The sequence below is a fragment of the Lepisosteus oculatus genome, chromosome 6 (assembly GCF_040954835.1).
Source record: "Lepisosteus oculatus isolate fLepOcu1 chromosome 6, fLepOcu1.hap2, whole genome shotgun sequence".
In the NCBI taxonomy this organism is placed as follows: Eukaryota; Metazoa; Chordata; class Actinopteri; order Semionotiformes; family Lepisosteidae; genus Lepisosteus; species Lepisosteus oculatus.
The window spans coordinates 29,971,694-29,997,572 of NC_090701.1; the positions used below are offsets into that span (position 1 = coordinate 29,971,694).

Genomic DNA, 25,879 nt, shown 5'->3' on the forward strand with positions numbered 1-25,879 from the left:
GTATATACAACATCAACTGATAACTAAGTAGCTAAGGAAGAGTAAGAATTTGACATTAAGTTGAAACAATGCACTGCTTTCTATATTTCTTGGATTTAATATACGTAACCAGACTATTTCTGAAACTGAGACCTAGCTGCAGAAAATAATTAAGTGTTGTGTATCACTGCTTTGTGGAAAATCAGGTTACAGCTTCAAGTAGGGTTTGCCGACCAGTAAGTGTCAGTCTTCTGCTTGAACCAGAAATTACAATTCAATGCCCCAAATACTGTCTCAATGTTCTTGTTATATTTAAATATACTATACTTTACAGAAAAAGAATATGACTGAGAATTTCACAGCAATTTAGAATGTTTTGGAAGTGGCTTACAGAACTCTAACAAAAGCACTATTCTCCCTTGTGTACAACCTAAAACCTAAACACAAGGAGGCTTAGACTTTAGAGCCACTGTGGGCATAGAATCAATCAGGTTTTTGAAATTCCTGCAGTTTCTGCAGCAATGTGGACAGCAATCCTATCCCAAAGATGATCTTCAAGATAATAGTTTTGTAGTGGCTTTCTGATAAATTGATTTCTTGTGACAGCCCACCTGCATAAATGTGCTTGCTTCTGACCCACCTGCTTGACAATCATCCACTATCAAGGCCTACTTTTCCCACAGCTGAGATATGCAAGGCTGTGTTGAATATGTATTTTGGGGCAAGGCCAAAATCAATATATGGTAGCCAGCTCCTAAGGAAGTGAACACACAATGTAACTATTTCTTTTTTCTTAAGGCACTATAAAAGTACTTCAAACTTTCAGCCTTCCATAGTGTCTATATGTTTTTGCAAACCCCTAATGCAACAAGAAAGAAGCAAAATCTTTATTATGACACATTAAATGAAGTGGTACTCACTGTATCTTTTTTGGAATATTTTAACATACCTAGACTCATGTAATAGTGTTGTGAAGTTCTACTTACAGTGTATGTAAGTGTACTTTAGCACAAAGTCAACTAGTTAAAGATGAACAGTGAAATATTTTATTTGAACATTTTGACAATGAGATATTTTTCTGACAAATGGTGCCTTACACTTTTACCTCAAGTGAAACAGTTAAGGAACAGTTAAGCTTATCACAGTAGCTAATTAGCAATGAGAATGATGAGAAGACAGCAAGTTGAGTTGTTTAATTAAATAATCCAAACACTCTCTGTGGAAACAATGTTAGTAATGGAGGGCGGGCTAGACATGTAACGACCTGCAAGAAATGCTACAGATTAATATTTTATTAACACCTATATCTGTTGTTATAATGCTGCACCACTGGCTCATTGATGTTTGGATTAGATAGATAGATAATACTTTATTAATCACGTAGGGAAATTGATGTGTTACAGCAGCCCAGCCCAAGACAAGCAAAACAGACATCAGAATAGTTATAAAACAAAAGACAACAAAATCAATAAAAATAAATAAATACATAGGTGTGTGCAAAATGTGCTGATCATAGTCACTGTAAAAACAATAAAATATGTGCAAAATGTGCATAGGTTTATACAGACTGATTGTCCAAAAAGTACAATGGAGTAAACATGCTGTCCATAGACGAGCAAATGAAGGGCTAACAGTCCTAGCCTAGGGCAGCATTATACACCCTGACAGCCGCCGGGAGGAAAGACCTGCGGAAATGTTCCCTTGAATACCGTAGCTGGAGGAGTCTCTTGCTAAAAGTGCTCCGCTGCCCAGTAACAGTCCCATGAAGCGGATGAGAGGTGTTGTTCATGATGGCTGTGAGCTTGGTCAGCATTCTCCTCTCAGCCACCACCTCCATGGGGTCAAGGCTCATCCCCAACACAGTGCCAGACTTCTTGATAAGTTTATTGAGCCTATTTGCATCTTTTTTCATGATGCTGCTGCCCCAGCACACAACAGCGTAGAAGATGGCCACCGCCACCACTGATTCATAAAAAATGTGTAGCAGTGTTCCACACACACCAAAGGACCTGAGTCTCCTAAGAAAATAGATGGCTCTGACCTTTCTTGTACAGGGTGTCAGTGTTACCAGACCACTCCAGCTTATCATCCAGGTGTACCCCTAAGTACTTGTAGGAATGTACGCCCTCTATGTCCTCTCCCTGGATGGAAACAGGGTTCAGCGGAGACTTATTCCTTTGAAAGTCGAAGATCATTTCTTTGGTCTTAAGCTGGAGATGGTTAAGTTGACACCACTCCACAAAATTGGTAATCAAGCTCCTATATTCCTCCCCCCTCCCCTCTCTAATACACCCCACAATTGCAGAGTCATCCAAAAACTTCTGCAGATGACATGTCTCAGAGTTGTACCTGAAGTCAGAGGTGTAAAAGGTGAACAGGAGTGGAGCAAGGACAGTCCCCTGTGGAGCCCCAGTACTGCTAACAATCTGTTTGGACACACACCTCTGTAGCCGTACATACTGTGGCCTGCAGGTCAGATAGTCTATAATCCAGGACAGCAGGGGAGTGTCCATCTGCGCCGCCCTTAGTTTATCTCTCAGTAAAGGTGGATAGATGGTGTTAAAGGCACTGGAGAAGTCAAAGAACATAACTCTCACAATGCTCCCCGTCTTCTCCAGGTGAGAGTTAGCTCTGTGTAGGAGATAGATGACTGCATTCTCCACTTCCAAGTGTGACCGGTAGGTGAACTGCAGGGGGCCCAGTGCTGTACTCACCAGGGTTCTGAGGTGGTCCAGTACAAGCCTTTTCAGAGTTTTCATTAGGTGTGATGTAAGTTCCACTGGTCTGTAGTCATTCAAGACTTTAGGGTTCCCCTTTTTGGGTACTGGGACCAGGCAAGATGTCTTCCAGAGCATCAGAACCTTTTCTAATCTCAGGCTGAGGTTGAAGATGTACTGTAGCACTGAACCCAGTTGGTCCACACAGATCTTTAGCACCCTGGAGCTGACACCATCAGGACCCGCTGCCTTCCCTGATTATAGTTAAGATTAAAAAAATAAATTGCCTTTGCTTCAACGGTCATATGTTCTTTGTGCTTCCAAAAGTGTCACAATGGAACAGATATCCAACAAGAAATGCAACGACAATAGTAGAGCAGTTTGCAGTATTTTGGATGCAGAAACATATTAAGCTGATGTACTGAATGAGCCCATTACATGTTTCTTGGATCCTTTTACTACTGTCATGCTCACATCGATGAATCATTAAGGTCTGGAATTATTCCCTCAGACCTTCAACTAACAGTTATTATCCCTCTGCTAAAAAAAGCAGAACGTAAACTCCAGTCTACTCAGTAATTATAGGTCAATATCTAACTTACCAGTTTTGGCAAAGGTTCTTCAGTGGTCTTTTACTATTTAGTTACAAGCTCATTTATCTACAAATAAACTACATGAGCCATTTCTTTCTGGATTCACATCAGTGCAACTGAAGCAGCTCTAGATAGGGTTACTAATGATTTACTGATGTCTCTGAGTCTGTTTTCTATCCTTTCTTGTCCTGCAGGACCGCAATGATGCCTCTGATATTGTTAATCATAACCATCTTGTTGAATATATTAGAAAGGGTTCTTAATATTCCTTGAAGTGATTTTTGATTGTTATGGTTTAAACCTTAACAAACATGTACAAAACAATTTGATCAAATCGTTCCTCTACTGCAAAGTTAGTCATATTTGGCGTTCCACAGGGCTCTGTTTTTGACACCATTCTTTTTCTCTTAGCGTTGGGTCAGATGCATGTTGGTATGACATCAGTTTTAATTGGATTCTCATGAAAACCCTTATTTATAAATGTATATACTGTAAATAAGCATTTGCTGCCTTGTCACACCGATTTGAAGTTAATAAATATCTGTAACAAAGGTTTCTACATGGAATCCTGAGAGGACCAAGGCTTCACCAGGGCCGACTGGATCTCCTTATCAGCTCCACAATGACTGTCCTCTGTCCTTTGCAATTGTGAGGGGGACTTTTTGCATCTTTGCTTTTAACAATTAAAGGCTCTTTCAGTCTAGTGCTGCAATACAAATGCATCCTTTATGTATTTTCCTGACTTTATTATTATAATATCGTGTGTTCTGCTGTTTCTATCTGAAGAAGATGAAGCATTTTCAAAAAGCTTGGATCTTACCTAAAAGTATAATACATGGGCATAAATTAGCTTCCTTGCAGTGGTTTCCTTTGGACTTCAGAATAAAATTCAAAACACTGCCCTCTTCTTTAAAGGGTTTAAATCAGGACCAGAGTAGGAGACTCTTGTCTTTAAATGGTCTGCCTTCTGACTAGCTCAGTTATATGATTACTCTTTATATCCCTACCTGTCATTTACACCTTTACAGTATGTCTTTCTCTCAGTCCCCTTAATGAGGGTGTGAACCCTCAGATATGATGCTTTCTGTTCCTTCACTCCAATGATGTAGAATGATCTCCAAGGCTTAATTATATCATACATGTCAGCCAAATTTTTTGCACATCTCTTTTAGTAGGGAGTGCTCACCCTGCAGCCTGTGTGAATTCTAATGCTCCAGTAAAGTGATGAGGACACTACAATATACTGTAAAAAAGCGCCGTCCTTCGGATGAGACATAAAACCAAGGTCCTGACTCTGTGGTCATTAAAAATCCCAGGGTGTTTCTTGAAAAGAATAGGGGTGTTACCCCAGCGTCTTGGCCAAATTTCCCATTGGCCTTTAACAATCATGGGCTCCCAATAATCCTCATCTATGAATTCGCTTCATCACTCTGTTCTACTCCCCACTGATAGTTGATGTGTGGTGAGCCTACTGGTGCACTGTGGCTTGTGTCACACAATCCAGTTGGGGCTGCATATTGGAAGTGGTGGTGGGAAGTCCACTTTACCTATAAAGCTCTTTGAATGGAGATTCAAGAAAAGCACTATATAAATTTGAGGAACTATTATTGTTTATGCCTTTGTTTTGTTTTGTAAAGAGCCTTGAGATGTTGACATAATTGAAAGAATAATGCACAGGTTAATCTTTGCTGATCCCCAGTTTGTATTTGGACTTTTCGCCTTCAATTTTCTGAGTTATTGTTGCTATGAAGCCATATGCTTTAGAGCATGCAATACATTCACTGTTGCATCACAATACTTTATATAGAACATGTGCACCTGGAACTTCCCGTGGGTTACTTTACTGCATTTTGTTCTGTATTTTACTTCTTTTGAGCATCAACCCACATAAGGAAGATATGTAAATCTCATATGTACGGTACTTGCTGCAAGCTGCATAATAAGTAACGTTTGGTTTATGTAACTGTTTTGGGCAATCATTATGAGCTGTGGCAGCTGCATTCCAGGAAACGTTTTGACAAACCCAAGCTTTAATTAGATAGGCTGATCGACAGTTAGGCAGTCTTTTAAAAAAAAATGAAATGTCTGTCTCTGCATATATATATATCCATGTGCATGCAGTATGCTGCAGTTATGATTGTGAATATTTCCTGAAGGCCATCTGAAATTGATAAGATTACTATCTGGACTGAATTACCTTCACTTGCATTTACAGGAATAATACTGGATTTCTGCCAAGACTTTAAGCAGAGCATCTGATGTGTGAATAGGTAGTAACATGAACTGTACCCAGTGTTTGCTTTGGCTGCCCAAACCATGTAATTTCTGAAGTTGGAAATGTTTTCACTGAACAAAGAAAAAAAATAAAGTTATGTATGTACAGTGAGAACTTGATAAGTTAAGAAAAGCTTTTTAAATCTCTCAAGCAGTGATGTCGGCATTTGCACTGATTTGTTTTTTTTAAAATATTTTTTGCTTTTCTCCCAGTCACCATGTTTTAAAACAGAAAAAAATATATATAAAAAGGGAGTTAGCATGGTTACAATGTATTTATTTTATTTTTTATAGCACGGAAGGCAGTCATGCAGCACATCTGCCCCTGAAACCAGAGAGGGAACAAAGTGAAGACAGAACTCAGGAAGCACCCTTCTCTTACTAGTGTCTGTGCTGAATGTGACTGGGGTGGACTTTCTTGACCCCTTTAGGATTTTAAAGACCTCACTCCAATCTCCACGAAGCCTTCTTTGTTACAGGCTAAAAATATTCAGTTCTGTGTAAGTCATACTCTGTATCTCAGGGATTAGTCTAGTTGCTCGTCTCTGGACTCTTTCCAGAGCCACAATGTCCTTTTTGTTTTGTGGAGGCCAAACCCGGACAGACGTCATGAGTGATGGCATGTCGATCTTCAGTTGTTTTTATTTTAATCCCTAATAGCCTTCACCACTTTTCTGCATTCTCAATAAAATGCCTGGTTATTTGAATATACTTACACTAACACATATGTTGCGATTTTCTTATTTTCTCTTCTGCTTTGATGAGTGCTACTTTCTAATGGAATGTGGAAGACATACTGTATACGTAGGTCTGGTGTGAATCTTTAATTGGCATTCAACCAAAATTGATAGGAAAGGATGAAATCCCGTACATTTAAAAAAAAAATACAAGACGTCTTTTTATATACCGTATCTATATAATTGTGCTTCTCGGTTAAAACCAATTAATTAAATATTTTCTAATGTGTGTTCAGATGTATGTTTTTTAACATCTTTCATCTGTCTTGGAAATTGAAATGGCATTTCTTTATGATTGGCAGAGGCTAATGAAATACTAATATGCTTGGCTGGCTCAAAGTCTAAGCATGCTACTGTATTAAACATGCCTCTTGACACAGTGACACAGAATAATTCCAGAATAATTAAAGATAATCACTAAAAATAACCTTTAAATTTAGATATCAATATATCTGGATGATGAAATGAAGATATTTATATTTTATCATACATTTATATGAATATTTAAACCCATGCACGGATTCAAATATCAATTTGGAATATATTAGAATTTAGATTTTAGAGTTAAAGACACACAGCTATTCCACAGCTGTTAGATAACCAGTGTTCTGTTGAAATTGATGCTGTTAATATAGTCTATATCTGTATTGGTGGGTTATTTCTTTCTATCCAGTGTGTGGTTCCCATAGCCTGAGATCAAACTACTGTGAATTGCGAAGGCAATACCCCGGATCTAAGTATATATTACAGAGCAGAGAAAGATAACAGAAAGAGACAAATGGAATGTATTTCAAAAATTATATAGACATTATAAACCACTTTCCAGTTACTGGAAATTTCATATTCAACTGAAGAGAACATTTGCTCAGGGACTTTTATTTATTTTTTCCAAGTAAAGTATGGCCAAAAATGGGTCCTACTCTTATGTTTTACTCTTTTGTAGATATACAAAAGCAACACAACTTAAACAACTAGAGAAAGATTTTTCTTTAAAAGGGTCTCTTATCAGCATTAATGCTTATATGAAGTAAAACATAATTACTTCCTTATCATAGTAATGAAATGCATGGAAGAAGGCTTTAGTTAACATTTGCTTCTGATTTAACAATCAGTAATCACAATCTTGAAAACGCTTTTACCTTTTAATTTCAACTTGATTGTTTAGCTGTCTGGCCCACATTATACAGTACTGTAGATCAGACGAAGAAACCAATATTTTAAAAATGTTTAAAACAAATTATATCACAAGATATTCATGAATAAATAGCAAAAGAAGTCAACATATTCACCACCCTGAATTCCACACTTATCCCACACATGAACACCACACATATTCGTGCCACTCTGGCTTTCAGTTAATGTAGATATTCAGAATCACAGAAGGGTGAAATACTAATAAATTCAACCACCATCGACAGACAAAATAAAACGGCATGTAATGTTTACTTTTTATTAATCCCAGATGCATAAACTGGACAGAATTGTATTCAAGACATGACATGCCAGTCATCCATTCAGTAATTCAATAATGAGTTTCAAACAAATGCAGTGCATCGGTGTGTCAGAGGAGAGGCAAACAAATTATTTGGCCTTGACAGGAATTAGGAATCTCATCCTGAAGGCTAGAATTCCTAAATGGGGCAGGTCGTCTTAACTAGTCTTAGCTTCATTCACTGAATGACAAATCCAACACATGCCCACAGACCTAAAGTGAATGGTGAAACACTTTTTCCATTTGTTCCACTTCTTCATCTCTCACACATGTGCATGTATGTGTATTTTTAGTTACTGTTTCATGCTATACGGGTATCTTACTAGTAGTCTGGTTCTGAAGTGTGTGCAGGACAGGCCAACGTATTTTACTACTGTATAGACTTTTTCCGCTGTCATTCTTACAGTGGTACAGTAGATGTTATCAACTACAGCAGCAGGTACAACTCTGAATAACCTTTAAAGTCACTCTATTTCAACAAAAAAATGTATTTAAATATGTACATACCAAACCAATAAAATAGTGAGAATAGGCTTTTAAAATAAGACTGTGGTTTTCTAAATATTGTGTTGGGACGGAGTCCATCATTGAATTGAATTTTGCTGAATTTGTAACGTATCTTCATATCTGTCTCAGAATGAGATAAAGAGCAATATATCTGACCTTCGGTGATTTTATTGGTAATGAGATACAATGCAACATGGACTGAGATGCAGAGGTGATAAGTAGATTGGGGCATCAGGAGATTTTACAGATGAGAGAGCCCGCAAGTGTAAATGAAGGTTATGTCTGTGCTATTGCACAATTTCCTTTTACGTCTTTGTACAACTAAATTAATTTACAGACCTGTTGTGTTATGTTTTAACACTGTTGTTTCTTGGCTTTTACTTCCTTGTCTTTGTTTCACGAGGAGGGCTTTGACTCACTGTTTGCTGGAGAACTATGCTGTTTACTTAAACGATAAAATAAAGTTCACACATCCTGCATATGTACATGTCTGTTTATCCTCTTTTAGTTTTCTTTTTTAATAGAATACTGCTTTTAATGGCCACACAGAGAAAGGATATGTGGGTTTTTCAGTTTGAACATCAGGCCATGCTCATTTTCTCAACTATTTTTTACAGATCTGCGATTGATTTCACTGCTTCTTTTGCATACTCTTAATGGCCAGAGTTTTTTTTACTAACTTCTGTAGTGAAGGAATGCTTTTATTCACTGAAGTTACTGCTGAAAGTGACCTGCTCCTCAACTGAAGTACTTTGTTTTGTCATTTTCTCTCCAAAATACACTCAAAACAGAAAAAACAGCTGTTTCTAGTTGCTTCTTTGTAAGCTCTAGAGAGTTACTATGCATATTCAGTTTTTCTCAGCTGTTGTAAAAATAATCGGTTGTCAAAGGGTGAATATCTTGTCAGAAGTGGTATGATTACATTTGCAATCATGAGTATTGTTAGAGTACTGTAGGTTGTGTTATGCTTACCTGTCATTTGAAACTGCATCTTCCTTTTGAGCAAGGATGTTGTAAATAATTCTTAACCTTTAGCTTAGATGGATGGCAGTACTGTTTATTTAGATAGCAGCATCACATTTTTTACAAAATATTGGGAAGGATCTGTAGATGATACATTTAATTTGTCAGAGGTTTAATGAGGCTCATCTGAGCTTGTTACAATGATGCGATCTCCAAGGAATCCGAATAGCATTAAATTCTCCTGCAACAAGAGGCTTGGTTTTTTGGCATAGTGGAACTTTCTGCTGTCTGGGAAGTGACCCGGTGTCAGAGGATGCCTAAAGAGTGGGCATTCAGTTCGAATTCACTCACCCATCTCATGAGCATCACAAAACAGAGAAATGCGCACAATTGGTGTATATGAAAAAATGTGCAAAAATGGTTATGGTTAAAATTGTTTGCAGAAACACTGCAATTTGGGTATGTTGTAGGCTGGTGATTAGCAATTTTAACGTCACCAGTGCATGGTGAAATGACAGTTTAGTCTGTCAAATTTATTGGAAGTTACATTTTTTGAAACATTTAACACATGCACGCCAGTAAATGTTTTGTGGAGTATACCACAGGAAAGTTAGACTTGAGAGACTCTGCAATTCATGGAATCATTTCAGAGAAAAATCTTTAAATTATCTAAGAGGAATGAATTTATCTGCTATTTTGACAGATAAGTGGATGGTGCAGTGTTTTTAAATAATCCTCCATGAAGTTCAATCTGCTAGTACCAGCCATCTGTTCTTTTCTTTCTGATTATCTCTGGCTCATAGATATAGCAGTCAGTGTGGCCTTTTTGGATTCTGTTACATGTCACAATTTAAGGAATTGTTTGTGCCGAACATTAACATTGATTTGGAAATTGAGTCTCTTTCTGTTGCTTACAGGCAAACACAGTTACATTTGTTTAAGCCATAAATAACAGTATAGAGAAGTGATTCTAGACAATTATTTCCTCTGATCATTCAGCTACATTCAGAAGACATAGAGGGATGTGGACCTTGTGTTTTCATTACTGTAGGTTCTGCTGCACACTGAGATTAACATGTCCGATGTGAATCCCAACTGTAGTTACTGTATGCTTTAGATGTAAATGCATGTTGTGTCCATTATAAATCATTTACATTGTTAATAGTTCTTTTTTTAATTTTGCATTTGATATACATGTATTGCTGTGTGTCATATTCTTAATATTACATTGAAAACAAAGTGGTGTCATGTATGATGTAACATTGTTAAGAAAACGGCAATGACTTGCAGTACATGGGCATCAAAGTGATATTTTGTAATTGCATTAAGAGGTTGTTCTAACTATTTACTTAGGAAAACCCTTAATATAAAAATTGGAAGTTGAGAGGTAATTTCAAGAACCTGATTATAGTTTTAGGGAGAAATAATTTTCTATTTTAGACGGCTGTATGGAAAAGTCTATTTTAGAAAAAATGCTGTTCTTCACAGATAACTGATAACAGTGAGCAGGTTATGTCTTTCCTGATTTGTAATGATGCAGAAGGAATCCAACACATCACATTAAAGATAATTGCTTCTGTATGTATATGGATATTGCTGCAATTACCTTCTATTTATTTTAGGAAGGTGTATTTTCAACTTGAAGAACTCAAAAAAAAGTGCTAAACGTCAAGCAGTAAATGAAGTGGTAAAGTCACAGACCGTAAACAGTACTCACTGAATCTCTAATTACAACTACATTGTCAAATCTTAACACAACCAGTTTGGCACCTACAATTTACTTTGACAGAAATATCTTGGGATTTGATTCTTCTTATGTCTTTGCGTGTGAGACTTTAACAGGTTCTCTAAATATCTTTAGCCTTTTAAAGTTATCCACCATGTTCTTTTGTGTCAGACAGTACTGTGTACTCACAGAATATACTCATGCCCCCCTATACTGAATTTGTATTGTTTGACTTTGATACTTCCCAGATATTCTTTATTGGTAAAAAAAAAATGTTACAGTCATGCACTGTTGACACTGAAAATGTCTTGACAATTATTAATTTTAAGCTATCAGACGAGGTTAAAAAATGAGTAAAATGTACCCACTTAAATTTTTCATTAGGACATCCTTGAATTTTTAAATAAACATCATACTTTCTTATTAAAGGATTTCTGAGAACCAGGCCTCTAGTAGGGCGATTTGCCGACAAAGCATTAGGTCAAATTCTCATTTAGATGTCATCTACAGTTTAGCCAGTTTTTGATGCTCCTCAGTAAAAGACAAGAATTTTTTTTTTGCTGTGCTGTTTTGCGGGTTTTTCAGTACATGGATTGACTGATGCTTAGCAGAACAGTTAAGATTAGTATCCTTATGAAGAGGTTTCAGCTTACTGTGTCTTACCAAGGTAAAATCGCTCAAAAAAGCGTTCTATTTTTTGATGGCCAAATTTCTAGATGCTTTTGCTCGTTTTTATTTTTAGTCATTGCTGTGTACAGTATGTATAATAACTGTGCCCATTTTATCTTTGTAGGCCGAAATGGCAGTAATTTATTTTTCCCAAATAACATGTGTGCCTGTTAAATAGTGTGTAAGAGAACTTTCCCGATGCATTTATTTATGCCATGCACCCCTCCTGAACTATAAACATTAAAATAGATCCATGAATCGCAGATAATTAGCTGCTGCTTTGCCAACACTGTCAGTCAGTGGGACCGAGGATGGTTAAGAACGGACAGTTAAGTCTGCATTTGTGAGAGTAACACACAGCTTTCTTTACTGTGACCACAGTGCTGGGTCGTGCTGCAGTGCTGGTTCAGAATCACCACTTTGGCAGCACACATCCATTAGTTGTCAAACTACTTCATTGAGATTTATAGAATACCAATGGGTGTCATGCACAGAAAGCTCTGTAATAGTATGTAAAAGACTTTGAAGCAACATTCCTCCATTCAGGAAGTGTTTTGATCTTGCATTATCCTGAAACAGAACGAAAAAAGCATGAAGTGAAAATCATTCTTACGGTTCTCTCTTGGTGCCAGACTGACGGGTACGGAACCCCTGTCCATCTTGCCCCTGAGCTCAGAACCTGAGGAGACGTTGGGCAAGGCACACTACAAGCTTTGTGACCGGCTGAAGTTGGACAAGAAGCAGAGAAGGATGTGCCGGCGGGACCCTGGGGTAGCTGAGACCCTGATGGAGGCCATTAGCATGAGTGCCCTGGAGTGCCAGTACCAGTTCAGATTCGAGAGGTGGAATTGCACCTTGGAGGGGCGCTACCGAGCCAGTCTGCTCAAAAGAGGTAAAATAAACCCAACAAAAACTGTTCAAGAGCCAAAGAGTATGCCTACAGAGGTCTAAAGCTCAGGGCCAAGAGAACTACAAACTTGCATTTTTCATAAGTAACCGTACTTTGAAAAACATATGATTTTTAAACAAATTGTATCTTGTTTATAATACAATGCAATAAAAAGGAAACTTGATACACAGTACAAATGAGACACAAAATACATTGCTGTTGTGCCTATTCATGCAGGCATTTGCTTTCTTGAATCTAAAATGCAGATTTAGTTTCAAGAAAGTAAATACCACATACAGTTGCATAAACATTGGCATCCCCAACAGTGTTATTAAATAACTGAACCATTAAATATGGTTTGACAAGTGGCATTTGACAGTTATATCTCTTCTAAATAAAGAAGCTGTTGTAGAAATAATTTATAATCAACTGACTTATTTACAAGGGAATGTGAAGACATATTTTTACAATATTATGGAAGTCTTCGCTCAGGTTTTTAAGATTTTGTACACCTCTGTGTATGTGCACTATAAAACTAAATCATCGAGACCTACAATTTCTTTTACTTTCATTGCTTTTATTTACTGTTGGTTCAGATTTGACTTGCAGTCTTCGCTTGCTTCCGTTCTTAATCGGCAGCATTTGGTCCCTTTCGAGGTCAATGCCAGCGACAGCTGTCTTTCTCTCCCTGTGTGCAGGGTTCAAGGAGACGGCCTTCCTGTTTGCCATTTCATCGGCAGGGCTGACTCACGCCATGGCTAAGGCATGTAGTGCAGGCCGCATGGAGCGTTGCACCTGTGACGAGGCCCCTGACCTGGAGAACAGGAAGGCATGGCAATGGGGCGGCTGTGGGGACAATCTCAAGTATAGCAACAAATTTGTCAAGGAGTTCCTGAGCAAGAAGTCTTATAAGGACCTGCGTGAGCGAATGAACATGCACAACACTAATGTGGGAATGAAGGTGAGCTTCAGCTTTCATTATGGCCCAGATATATAATTCACCGTTGATGGTGGACAGCCCTCAGAACAATGTGGGTAAAGACACACATACAGTAGGTCATGCACATTTGGAGATTTGGAAGAACACCATTATAATGATCAAATAACAACAGCTAACTGTAAATGTGGATGATAAAAGGAATACAACAAAAAACATCATTTTCTGCAGTGCTAACGGATAAGTTATTTTCTCGGTGTGTAAATTTCTTGGCAGCTTATGCAGTGATCTAAAGGGTGGAGTAGAGTAATTGCTGTATATTGTGGTGTAAGAGATGCTGTAGCAGAAAGAACTATGACAGTTTCAGCCTCCCATGAGTGGCATTATTACAATGGGAGAAAACACTTAACCCTACGTGACTTGAAAGAAGTGTCGTGATTTGCCATGGAAGATGTTGACAGTTTAATTCATCCAGTGAGACCTTTTGCCCTTCTCATTTCTGTCTGGTTTTCATGGAAACTAGGCTACGTTTTGGGAACAGGCAATGAAAACCACATGTTTTAAAGTGATTTATACATATTTTATGATTTCTGTAAGTACCTTAAGATTAATACTTAAGCACCTAGCAGTAGATACCACAGCTTGTGCTAACTGGCCAAGCAAGACTCATGACTCCTTTAGGTTTTGTAAATGGAGAAAATCTAGGCTTGTGGGTGGACCAGTCTAGACATGTCTAAAATTCAGTATGCTGGGGAGCTCTAGCAGGCTTTTCTTAGACAGGTGAATGCGCTGTAGGAAATTGAAGATCTGAGTTCACAGGTTCTATTTGAAGTTTAGTTGCTTTGGAGGTGAAGGTTTGTGAAAAAATCAGCTGTCGCTTCCATTAGAACTGTGAACCCAAATAACTATAATTATTCAAACTTAAAAAGCATTTACAGTTTAAAAATGTGGGAAAATAATTCTTAAATGTAAAATGCAATGTCTAATTTCTAAAAAAATGGGACAACACTGAATCAGGAAACAGTCTTATAAGTCCTACTTAAAAATACATAAAAAACAATTGCATTTCAAAAGACATGCAAAATAATAAGAGAGTCTTATAACATGATATATTTAGATTTCCAGGAAGCTTTTGTTAGGATTCCTTGTGAAATTAAAGAAAATGAAAATATAAAAAGCACAGATACAAGGTAATGCATGCATAGGAATCAAAGAACTGGTTAACAAACTGTGTCATCTTAAGGGGCATAACCTCTTACTGGGCAGATGCAAGCTTTGGAGTGCTTCAGTGGTCAATTTAAGGGCCTTTGCTCTTCTTAATCTATACCAATGATTTTGATCAAATCGTTTTTTAGTTACTAGACTACCACCGAAACAAAATGGGCTGAATGACCTTCTCTTTATATCTCATAATATACTTGCAGGTTTGCTTTTGAACATCACAAGCAGGAGTTTATAAAAAAGTCAATTGTATGCAGTGAGCTGCATGATGAAGGAATGCTCTGAACAGTAGTACAAATTGTCTGGAAACTTTAACTCTGCATGTAGCCATTTAGAAACAAATCATTTTGTGGGCTAGTAGTGTATCAAGTTTTATTAAATAATACCAATCTCTTCAAAATAGTTCATTGTTGCTGTTTAGTGAATTCCAGGTTAGCGGTGGAAAACATTATTCCACAGTGATTTAAAAGTGCTATCACCCTTTCTGGAATTTAAAGAGTGCTTTCTGCATAAATGGTACCAGACAAGAACTATCAACAACACATCTCCATGTGAACAGGAACAAAAATTATCTTTACCTTACGTTATTCCTGTCCAGGTCCATTATATTTGGGTGTTATTCTTGTAATAACCTTTTCTTGTTTAATGTTTGCTTGTGAAATATTGTATCTTGTGGTGAAATCTTAAATGGAAAAGAATATCTAAGACATGCCTGCTATGCATCACGTATGCTTGAAATCTGAAGAACTTTAAACATACAATAGATTTTACAAGGATTGGACTCCTTATGTAAGCTGCACAAACACAAACACAATACATGTAGAGTTTACTTAATGAGGACAGAAATGTATAAAACACTTAAAAGATATCTAATTTACAACCAACGATACTCTGTAAGAATATATCAGATGCTTTATTTATATAAAACAAATACAAAATAGTATAAGTATAAAAATACTAAAATAATAGTAAAAAAATACTACACATAAAAATGTGTAAAAGAAAAACTGCTTTGGAGAAAAAGAGTGGGCTGTTAAAGAATCTTGCTATCACTTGTGGGATGCATGTGTAGTATTTTTATAAAATCATTACCAGTATTGTCAATCTTCATTCAGACTGCCATAAGATATATCTAAAATGAGCAATTAGGATGAAACCAATGTCACTTCTGGCCAAAGCCCAGTTTGGCCCAGAGAAACTCATTGTGGCCTACATTTGAGCAAAAGGCTCAAGATCCACCCTTGCTTGGTCTCAGCGCATGTTTTCAATCAGACTTGGCAAAGAATGTTAGAGCTTGGCCAGGGCATGTGCTCAGTAATTAAAACAAGAATCTCTGCAGGCCCTCCATTATCCACAAGGACCAGCTCAATGGGACGTTTATTAAAAAAGCAATTTCCCTTCCCCTCCTAAAGAAATTCTCTTTCAGGTCCTTCTTATTAGGGAACAGTAGGCACAATCAAGCCCCCTAATTCTCATAATAAGGTGGAAGTTACTGAGAATTATGATTAAAGAGTAAATCCATCCCTAACCCCCTCCTCTCTCCTCTCCTTTCTTTTTGTGGTCCATTAATTAAAGAGCACAATATTAAAGAGTTTGAATTAGTTCTACTTGGGTAGAACTAAGTGATGGTTTAATTAAGACCCGTCATGTTCTCAGGCACAATATTATTAACCTTGAATTTCCAAATACAGTGCAGCAAGTTTATTAGAAGCTTAATTCAAATAGACCAATGTTTTTTTTTTTCCCTTTTTGACACAGTAATTAGTCCATGAGGGAGCTGGCTAGACATTTTCTTCCTGTGCATCTTACCAACAGACATCAACATGAGGTCATCCAATATGACAATAACTCCATTAGTAATAGTAACTTATTGTGTAACAAAAAATTTGAATACAGTGAAATGTCTTCTTTTTGCAATGACAAGAAATTGAATATAGTGAACTTCTAAATCCTAAAAACTGCTTGTGGAGCAGGTGCAGGGGTTGAAGTACAGTGTTAATAAAAGCAAACTTGATTTCAGTTAATTGTTTCTTTTTTAGTAAGAACAAACGTTCAAGACCATCAGAATCTACTCACTGTTTCGACTGCGGATTGTCAGTGATGTGCTGTTAAGAACTTCTTGACTTAGCTATTCCATTTTTTTTTTCAAATCTCCTCTTCTCCTCTCAGGTGATCAAAGCCGGGGTGGAGACAACCTGCAAGTGCCATGGAGTGTCAGGCTCCTGCACAGTCCAAACATGCTGGAGGCAGCTCTCTCCCTTCCATGAGATTGGCAAGCAGCTGAAGCAGAGATACGAGACCTCACTCAAAGTGGGGAGCTCCACTAATGAGGCCACAGGGGAAGGAGACATCTCGCCTGCCAGGGCTCAGCCCTCCCCAGGCCACAGTGATCAGATCCCCAGGACCATGGACCTCATCCACATTGAGGACTCACCTAGCTTTTGCAGGATGAGCAAATACTCCCCGGGCACCTCGGGGAGAAAATGCTATAAGGACAAGAACTGTGACAGCATCTGCTGTGGTCGAGGTCACAATACCCAGAGCCGAGTGGTAACCAGGCCGTGTCAATGCCAGGTGCGCTGGTGCTGCTATGTGGAATGCAAGCAGTGCACACAGAGAGAGGAGGTATATACCTGTAAAGAGTAGCAAAGAAGCTCACTCCCCTTCCCCATTCTGGACAGGACTGAGAATGGGCTAATCAGCTGTCTTAAATTGAGAAACTTCTCCTTACAGACACAAAAACCGGGGGTTAGAGGCATTACGCAACCAGCTGATATAGAACTATATAAGCACTTTGAGAAGTTTCCACAAGTTGTTATGAGATGTCCATCAGTTTGGTCGCAGTCCTCAAGCGAGAGTGACCTTGTTGAGAGAATCTGTGACAGGGGACGCTCAGATTGAGGGAAAATGACACTCTCTCACTCCATCTCCCATATCCCTCAAGGGCAACGGGAACAAATGCAGTTGAATCCAGTCATGGGTCATGTTGGCCCTGAATAGAGGGATCATGGTTTATATCTAGCATTTAGCATGGGAAAAGTGTCAAAGACCAAACAATATCGTTGAACGGGAATGCTGGCTAATGCTTTGGTGGAAACTAACTCTGACTGGAATGTACAGGTGAGGGAAAAGAGGAATTTAACGAATTGAAGGTGCTCAAGATAACTATAGAAAGAAACTGTGTGACGCAACAGGGTATATTAATAAATATACATTTTAGATTTACCACTTTTTAAATATAAGAAAAAACCACTAGCCACACAAACTACTGGAGTTTTTGTGCGGTCTTTGACAAGGCATTTTGGAAAAGCAATTAATCTCATGCTCTCTCTTTCTCTCTTTGTGGAAATAATTTATGGAACTAAGGTGTAGTTTTGTTCAACTGTAATTAAGACCAGTGTTGACATTTTCTGTCATAAAAACACAACTTTGTGACTACTCCTTTATGTGCAAATTACACAGATTATAAAATTTATTTTCCTCTGACTTGTTTTAGTGCTTCTGAATGCCATTGTAGGAGGATACTAGTACACATATGTATTTAATTTTAATGCCAGTCAACTTTAAGGCTGTTCTTTAGCCTGAAACTCACAAATTCATATTCAGGGATTGACTGAAACCACTATGTTTGGACTCCGTGCTAAACTAAGCTATGGCAACACTGGGAAGGAATCAAACATTGAGGGACAAATGATCTAACTTCAGTGGGTTTTAAGGTCTACAGCAGTGGCATCAATGGGTCCTGTATGATTTTACCTCATGATAAGGATCTTAAGTACATTGTTAATTACACCCCACTGGCTGTCAACTGAGTGCTGAATATTTTTCCAGCAATCAGATAGCAATTAGATAGCAACCATACCATGTTCTGACATCTCTCAGTTTGAGAGGAAAAGTGTCATTGGTATACAGATGTATACAGTAGTCTTCCATTACACAACACAAGTGGGTTTAGGGACGGATGTTCAGTTTATAGCCTATGGGCTAGTATAAGGTATTTTCTGCCTTGTTTGAATGCTGAGGTTTTTGGCCTGGTTCTGTGGTATGCCAGTCTTCTTGTGTTAAAAAAGGACTGTAGTTTTCAAAAAAGCAAATTAAAGAGTGAAACAACTAGAGCACAGAATGTTCCTTCAGTCATGTCATTCAATTATCATCCTTTTTAAAGGCCATATCAAAACTGTAGCCCAAGATAGGTAAAAGAATGCTAGGATATATTATATATGAGGGTTCTGAAAGAGATTTTAAGAGATAAAACCAAATTAAACATTCAAATTATTTTTTTGTCCCAGAAATACCAGAGACCTGTCTTTATACTGTTATTTCAATTTGGCATTGAAATCAAATTACAAGTGAAAAGTTAAAGTATTTTTTAAATTGTAGTGAAAAATTGGTATTTTGTAGCATGCTTAGATTTTGGATTATAAGGAGTGTTTTTGCTCCTTATAATGACTACAACATATTTTCCCTTGATTTTCACATCTTTCTAAGCAATTACTATGTGGTCACAAGCAAAACATATGATGTAAGGGACAGGTGTTGCAGCTGCTTATTTGGTTGGTTTTTGAACTCTTTGCTGTTAACTAACAAAAGAGCTAGTTACCAGTGTTGGCAGAAAGTCAGAAATTCATAACACTTTGGTATAAAATTTCTAGCATGTCAAACACAAAGCATGTCATAGAATAGTGAGGAAAAGAGTTCTTAGAAAGAGCAGGCAATGCTAAAACCAATGCAAAAACAAATTCAGCTGTAAGAAAAAAATCACCATCAAAAAGTCATCGTAATCATTGTGCTTTTAATACCACATTATTGTAGCAACATTTTTACTTGCCAGTCAGCCAGTTTATTTTTCCGGAGGGGAATTCCTGATTGTTTAAGGCCAGTTTTTCCATTTTTCCCATGGGCAGTTTTTTTCCTTTTCATTCCAGTTTTAACAGGAGGCATTCAAATTAAGCAGACTTACGTACTGCAAGTTATGTCATGACTACAGAACACAAAATGAGTGTGTGAGTTGGAGTTTGTGTATGTATTATGTGGGAGTAATCCTTCTATTTTTAGTAGTTTTAAATAGGTATTAACATGTGCTGTATCTGTCTTTGCTCTGGTCAGGCCTAAACTAATGCAGTACCAATGTGTATCAGTGATTCTGACAAGGAATGGTTTTTAAGCTGCCATTTTTTTTAACTTACAAGTTGTCTTTGTGAAACCCATTCATTGGAACAAAACCAGTGAGGCACCATTTCTCAATTTATCCTGTCCAAGGGCTTTCAGATGGACTTTGAAATGATCACAGTTATCCTCCCATTTCAGAAGGGACATGTTATCTAGTAAAACTAACCTCTTTAGTAAGGACTAAAACTCTCAATCTATAAATGTACTGATAATATAATTCAGAGGATATCCTGTCCCTAGATACTATTGTTTTGAGGAAAATGAAAAAAATGATACAGTGTATAGTAGCTATTTCTTAAACAAACTCTAAGGTAGCCAAAAGCGGTCTCCTGCATACAGTCTTGATATTGTCGTTCTGATAATTGTTTTCAGAAAAAGATGCATTTTTACTTATTTTAAAAGCTTTAGGAGACTGCAGTTCACCATATCTTCTTGGCAATTCTGACCGACAGAGAATCTGAGAAAGAACTATTTCTGAAAAAAACTTTATTTCACTGAAGGCTGTCTATACAGTCTCTGTTTTAGTGACGTTTTAATATAGGCATAAAAGAGAAAGTTGTGCAGAAGTGTGGTAACCAAATTAATTGAAGTAGTTCTCAAAAAGATGCCATCTCTACATTGTAAATTCATGGAAATTTTCTTAATTCATAATTCAGGTAATGGACATATAGGATAATCTAAATAAACAGAACCTAAAGAACCAAATAAGTGGAAATGCTATAAACTCTTTTGTAAAGGCTCCTCACTAATTTTATTCTCTTCTTAACCCCTCATTCTTTCAGATAATCTTTGCATGATTTTCATTTTTCATAAGGCTATTGTTAAAATCACACCTTCTCACAGCCCTATTCCAAGAGCTAGAAATTACAGTACAATCAGTACAATACACAGGATGCGTATCGTAATCCCACTTAGTACTTCAATGAAATGATAACATTTTGTTAATAAGCATAATTCTTTTAAGACAGCTGACTGGGGCCTAAAGCTGTGATTCAGATGGTTAAATTAAGAGCATTTGAGGGTAAGGTTTAGCCTTTGAAAAAAAACTAAAATGTGCCTCTGGTTATATTCAGGTTTGGAGCTAAATTAATATTTATTTATTGAAAGCAGCCCAGTGTTTACTGTTACCCTAGTTCACACATTGTCTAAAGTGGAAATCCAGAGCATGCCAAAGTTTAGGAGAATTACTCAAAACAAAACATTAGAATATTTCCAAAGTAAATTGACAACATTATAACTTTTAACGGTAGCCTTTAAGTAGTGCAATTTAAACAAATGATCCTTTGTGGTCAATCTATTTTACTTAAAAAATTAGCAAACCTAAAAGAGTTTGATATGATGTGAGACAAAGGAGATGACACTAATCCATTAGCCTGACTGTTCCTTGAAGTCTATTCCAACTAATTCACAAAAATCCCCCAAATATCTAGACATACAGTATGTACTGAGCCAGAAGCTTTGACTCCAATTGATTTTTGAAGATTAAGTTTGAGAAGCAAATAGTAAATTCCTTTGTATTATTTCTTTAACACAATGTAAGCCCTGGACTGCATTAGAAGTCATTCATAGGTGACTTCAACCAGTGGTAACTTACTGTATGTGGTCCAACTAAAGTAAATCATCTAGGTTCACTGTTAGTTTTCCTGGGCTTAAGCTTTTTCTGTGTCACCTGCCAGTAAAGTTTAAAGACCGCTCTTCTAAACTTTATGCACGTGCTTTGGTATGGGCATGTGAACATCCACATTGATGCCTTGTTTTAATTAAGGTCTAATTGCACACAACTCCAACTTTAGGCCCTGCACTCTGACCCCAAGACTACCCTAGTTACACCCTATCTAGATACCAACATGAACACTGATTTGCCACAAACGCTAATCATCTACCTTTTTAAACAATCACATTTTAACATGTTTTAAATTATTTTTTAAGTATGAGTGACAAAGGATGGCATATGCAATACCGCCCTACGCCTTTCAAAAACATTTTAATTGCATTTGATCCTACTTACTAGGCACTTTCAGAGGTTTCAATATACTTCCTACATAAATACATGAGAGAGTGGATGCTCAGCAATGCTAAGTAACATTTCAAACAGAGGCCTCCCCTCAGATCTTGCTCTGTTGATGTACTGTCATCCACTGTCAAACGTCCGTACCAGAAAATTGACACACACTCTAAGTGAGCAAGAAGATTTACCTGCACATCCAAGCTTTTTTGTACGTAAAACCGAGTATATGACTATGTTAAAAAAACAGTATATATTATTAGCATATGAAAACAACTGACAAAATATATAGATATATTATATATTAACTTTTTTGTTGTTTTAGGCAAGAGTGAGTGAACTACTGAGTGAGAGACCCTATATTGTAATATAGCCCCATTCACGCACTGAAGCCTGAAAGCTTTCTCTTTAAGTATTTAAAGAACTGTATTTATATATAATGTGGACATATTGCTTTTTGTGTGTATTGTAAATAGTTAAGGTTTATTCTCCTGTGGTATACAGACAAGAGTGAGGCACATGCTTTAAACTCACAGGCAACTTTAGGAGGATGTTGGGAAGATGGTGGAGAACAGGGTGGGTGAGGGGTATTTTGGTGCAACATTTATTTTTTAAGCTCCTGTCTGCTTCCAGTCACAAATAACAGCAACATCATAGATTGTTAAAATATCTAAAAAGGTATATATCAAAACATAAGACAAAAGAAACAGATAGCACACAGAGGTTATCTAATTATCATGACTGGTTAAGTGCAATGGAAAACATACGCAAACAATATTTTATACCATTTCCAAAAAGTGGCCTAGTGAAATGTGAGGGAGATGTGATGGAATACCAGCACATTCATGGGTAAATGTTTGGACACATTTTTGCAAAACACTAGAAAATTAGAATGTTTTTTGATCACTGTTTATATGTAGCAACAATGACATATTGAATTGTCACATCATGTTTGTGAAAAAGAATGAAATTTGAAAAACTGTGTTCTGTAAAGGATTTGAAAACTTTCTTTCATATTTGTCAATTGAAAATAACATATATATAAAAAAACTTCACTTTTGTGTGATCATGTCCTGGACTGGGAGTACCAGTGTATAATGTATAATACTTAATTAGCATGGCAGGGAATGAACTGTAATACTAATAAACTACATTAGGCACTGGTAGTGCATGTACCAGCCTTAAAGAAAATTACTGCACAACAAGTGCACTAAAGTTGCATTACAGGGAACAATGTTCTAGGTGAAAGGGATTTTGATTTGCTATGCCTGTAATTCGAATAAGAGAATTGTCAAAAAGGTAGTGTTTGGATACAAAACCCAGCCAATTAATATATAACTCAATCACTCACTTTCAGAATGAACAGAGCATTGAATGATATTTTAAAACCATAATGGCTGGGTGCAGACCTTCAACAGAAATGCCTGCACCACAACTCACAGATCCACAAAGCATGTACATTGTTGCTCGGGCACAGTTTACAGGTTTTGATTTTGCCTCAAGTTGTGGTTTTACAGAGTCCTCGCAGCAGTACTTTTTGAGTGTTAGAAAAACTACTTCAATAACTTAAGTCCTCCAATAAACAGTTTGGTGATGTTTCAAGTGAATTAAACAAGCTAAACAAACACCAAACTAAGCACAACCATTTTCATTGAACTGATGTGAAGAGTTTGGGCAACAAACGATGTCTTCCTTATTATGTTTGTTGTATCCATTTTCTGTAATTCTATTGCATTCATCTGAAAATATGGTAATTTCAACAGTTAGACAAGAAAGTCTCTTGTTCTGAAAAATTGATGACCATACATCCTGCAATTTTGCTGTTTTATAAATTCAGTCTGATTGTTATTATTTTAATCCAAAGCATTGTATTTTTATTCAATCATCTCTGAGTGCATCTGTCACAACTTTTTTATCATAAATTGGAAGACGGAATTTGGTTGAAAGTCAAGCTTGTATAGGCTGAAGATTTTGTAACTAGTTGTTTGAAAATATCTGAAATGTGCTTTTTTGTACAAAAAATAAAATGAGAAAGTTAAATTATTTTTGAAAATAATGAGCATGAGTTTAATGTATATACTGTAAAGTCAAAACTTTTGTTGTGTCCATATTTTTTTACGAAGGCCTTCTGTGGGCTTAAGAGGTACAGTTCCTCTGAGGTTGAGACTTTGAGACAGTATAGGCTTTTGATATAAAATAACTGTTGCACCTCCTTTTTAAAACTTGTTTCCAGAAGAATATAGTTTTCAGCACAAAACAAATCCTTTCACCTAAAATATTTCATTTATTATTTATGGCAACATTAAAACTTTATTGTTACACATTAATTCATATTGTGTCATATAAAATTATTTTCTGGACCATAAAATATTGTCTGTTACTGAAAAGAAAAAAGAATGTGAAATGCAACACACTTCTTCCCATTTATTATGTGTTACGAGATTTGTTTTTTGTTTATGTAAGAAAATATGTTCATAACAGTAATACTGGATATATACATATATTCATATATACATTCCAGTAAAACTAATATTAGAATGTAATTAATTCATTTTTGTAGGCACCATAAAATACCACAGAGCACTGTCATGTTTAATTTTATTTTACAGTCTTTAAGTAACCAATAATTAGTTTCAGATCTATGTACATGTACTCTTGATTGTAAAAGTTGAAACTGTTTGCCTGTCAATCAAAATATTTAGTCTTGGGATTTGTTTTGTGCTGCCTTAAAAAAATATCATTGTCCTTTTTGGGGATAAAATACTAACAAAGGTTTATCCTTTTCCTCTTTTTTCAGTGTCTTATGGGAACCTAAATTATTTTCCTCTACCTCATGTGTATAGCTTGTAGGTATATAAACTGATTCTGAATGACTGGTAAGAATGTATTTAAGTTATTTAACATCTTTGTATAACAAAGGCAAGAAAATCTGGAAATAATAAATGAATTTTTAAATTATTTTTAAGTGTCATTATTAATTTTTTAGCTTTAAGTTTTTCAATCATTAATCAGTAACCATTAACTGGTGAGTTAAATCCTGGAGCTAAAAAGGATGTTATTCTAAAAACCCACAGTCATACTAATGCAGTTAATCACATTTCAGCCTACATGGTGAGCAAATAAATTAAATCTCTTACAAGTCCTGAATTAGTGTTACTGAATGTGACCCTCAATCAGTTAGACAGGGGAAACATGTTGTGGATGTTGGGTAGGAAAGAGGCACTATTCCTAGTTCATACAACACTCGTTAAATAGATAGTGACTAGCCCTTCCTGCCGTCAAAAAAAATAAGCCTGTGAAAAGGTTATTTCCCATTCTTCACAAGATTTTCCTTTAGGTCCAAATAACCTGTTATTATTTTTGAAAGAACAGACTAGTCAGATGTGAGGTGTGTCTGGAGCATGCATTTATCTACTTTCTCTTGTTGCTTTTCTCTAAAATTTAAACCATTTTTCATTCTGAACAATATTTTTGTAGGGAAACAAACAAGGATTTCAATCATTGGATCTCTACAGAAAGCAAAGTTTGCTGCATTAATTGTATTACGCACTTTAAAATAATGTATTCTATGTCTACAACATTTACAGAGTGGGTTCCAATTTACAGGAACATATTCCTAAACAGGATTTTGATATAATAAGCTCTTAAAATACCTTAGAGATATCTAATTGATATCTAAATCGGACAGTAAAAATAAAATGTGATTTATGGCACATCTGTTTCAATGCCTGAAACATTGTGGCATAAGCCCATTATATCCTCTACACGTGTAGCAGAATTACTGGAATTAAAGCAGAAGCCCTTAGTGTTAGCTGTGCCTCTCTTGGGTCTTACTCCCCATGCCCTGAGGAATCAAGTCACTTGAATATTCCCAGCACGGCTAACCCCTCCCTATTTCCTGCCTTGTGCCAGGTTCTAATGTGAGCCGTAACTTTGCGGTGCACTGTAATCCTGCAACGTTTTGACAGCTGTTCCCACAGAGGAAGTGGGTGCAACTGGAG

At 36.7% G+C, this 25,879-nt stretch overlaps 1 protein-coding gene across 1 annotated transcript in view; it reads left to right on the forward strand.

Moving 5' to 3' along the window:
- Positions 1-24,836, forward strand: part of wnt9a (wingless-type MMTV integration site family, member 9A) — a 53,470-nt gene extending 28,634 nt beyond the window's left edge. Inside the window, exons 2-4 of the mRNA XM_006634181.3 lie at positions 12,290-12,549; positions 13,245-13,507; positions 16,874-24,836. Of these exons, the coding sequence (XP_006634244.1) occupies positions 12,290-12,549; positions 13,245-13,507; positions 16,874-17,350 (1,000 nt within the window). The 3' untranslated portion in view covers positions 17,351-24,836. The remainder of the gene's footprint in view (positions 1-12,289; positions 12,550-13,244; positions 13,508-16,873) is intronic.
- The last annotated feature ends 1,043 nt before the right edge of the window (positions 24,837-25,879 follow it).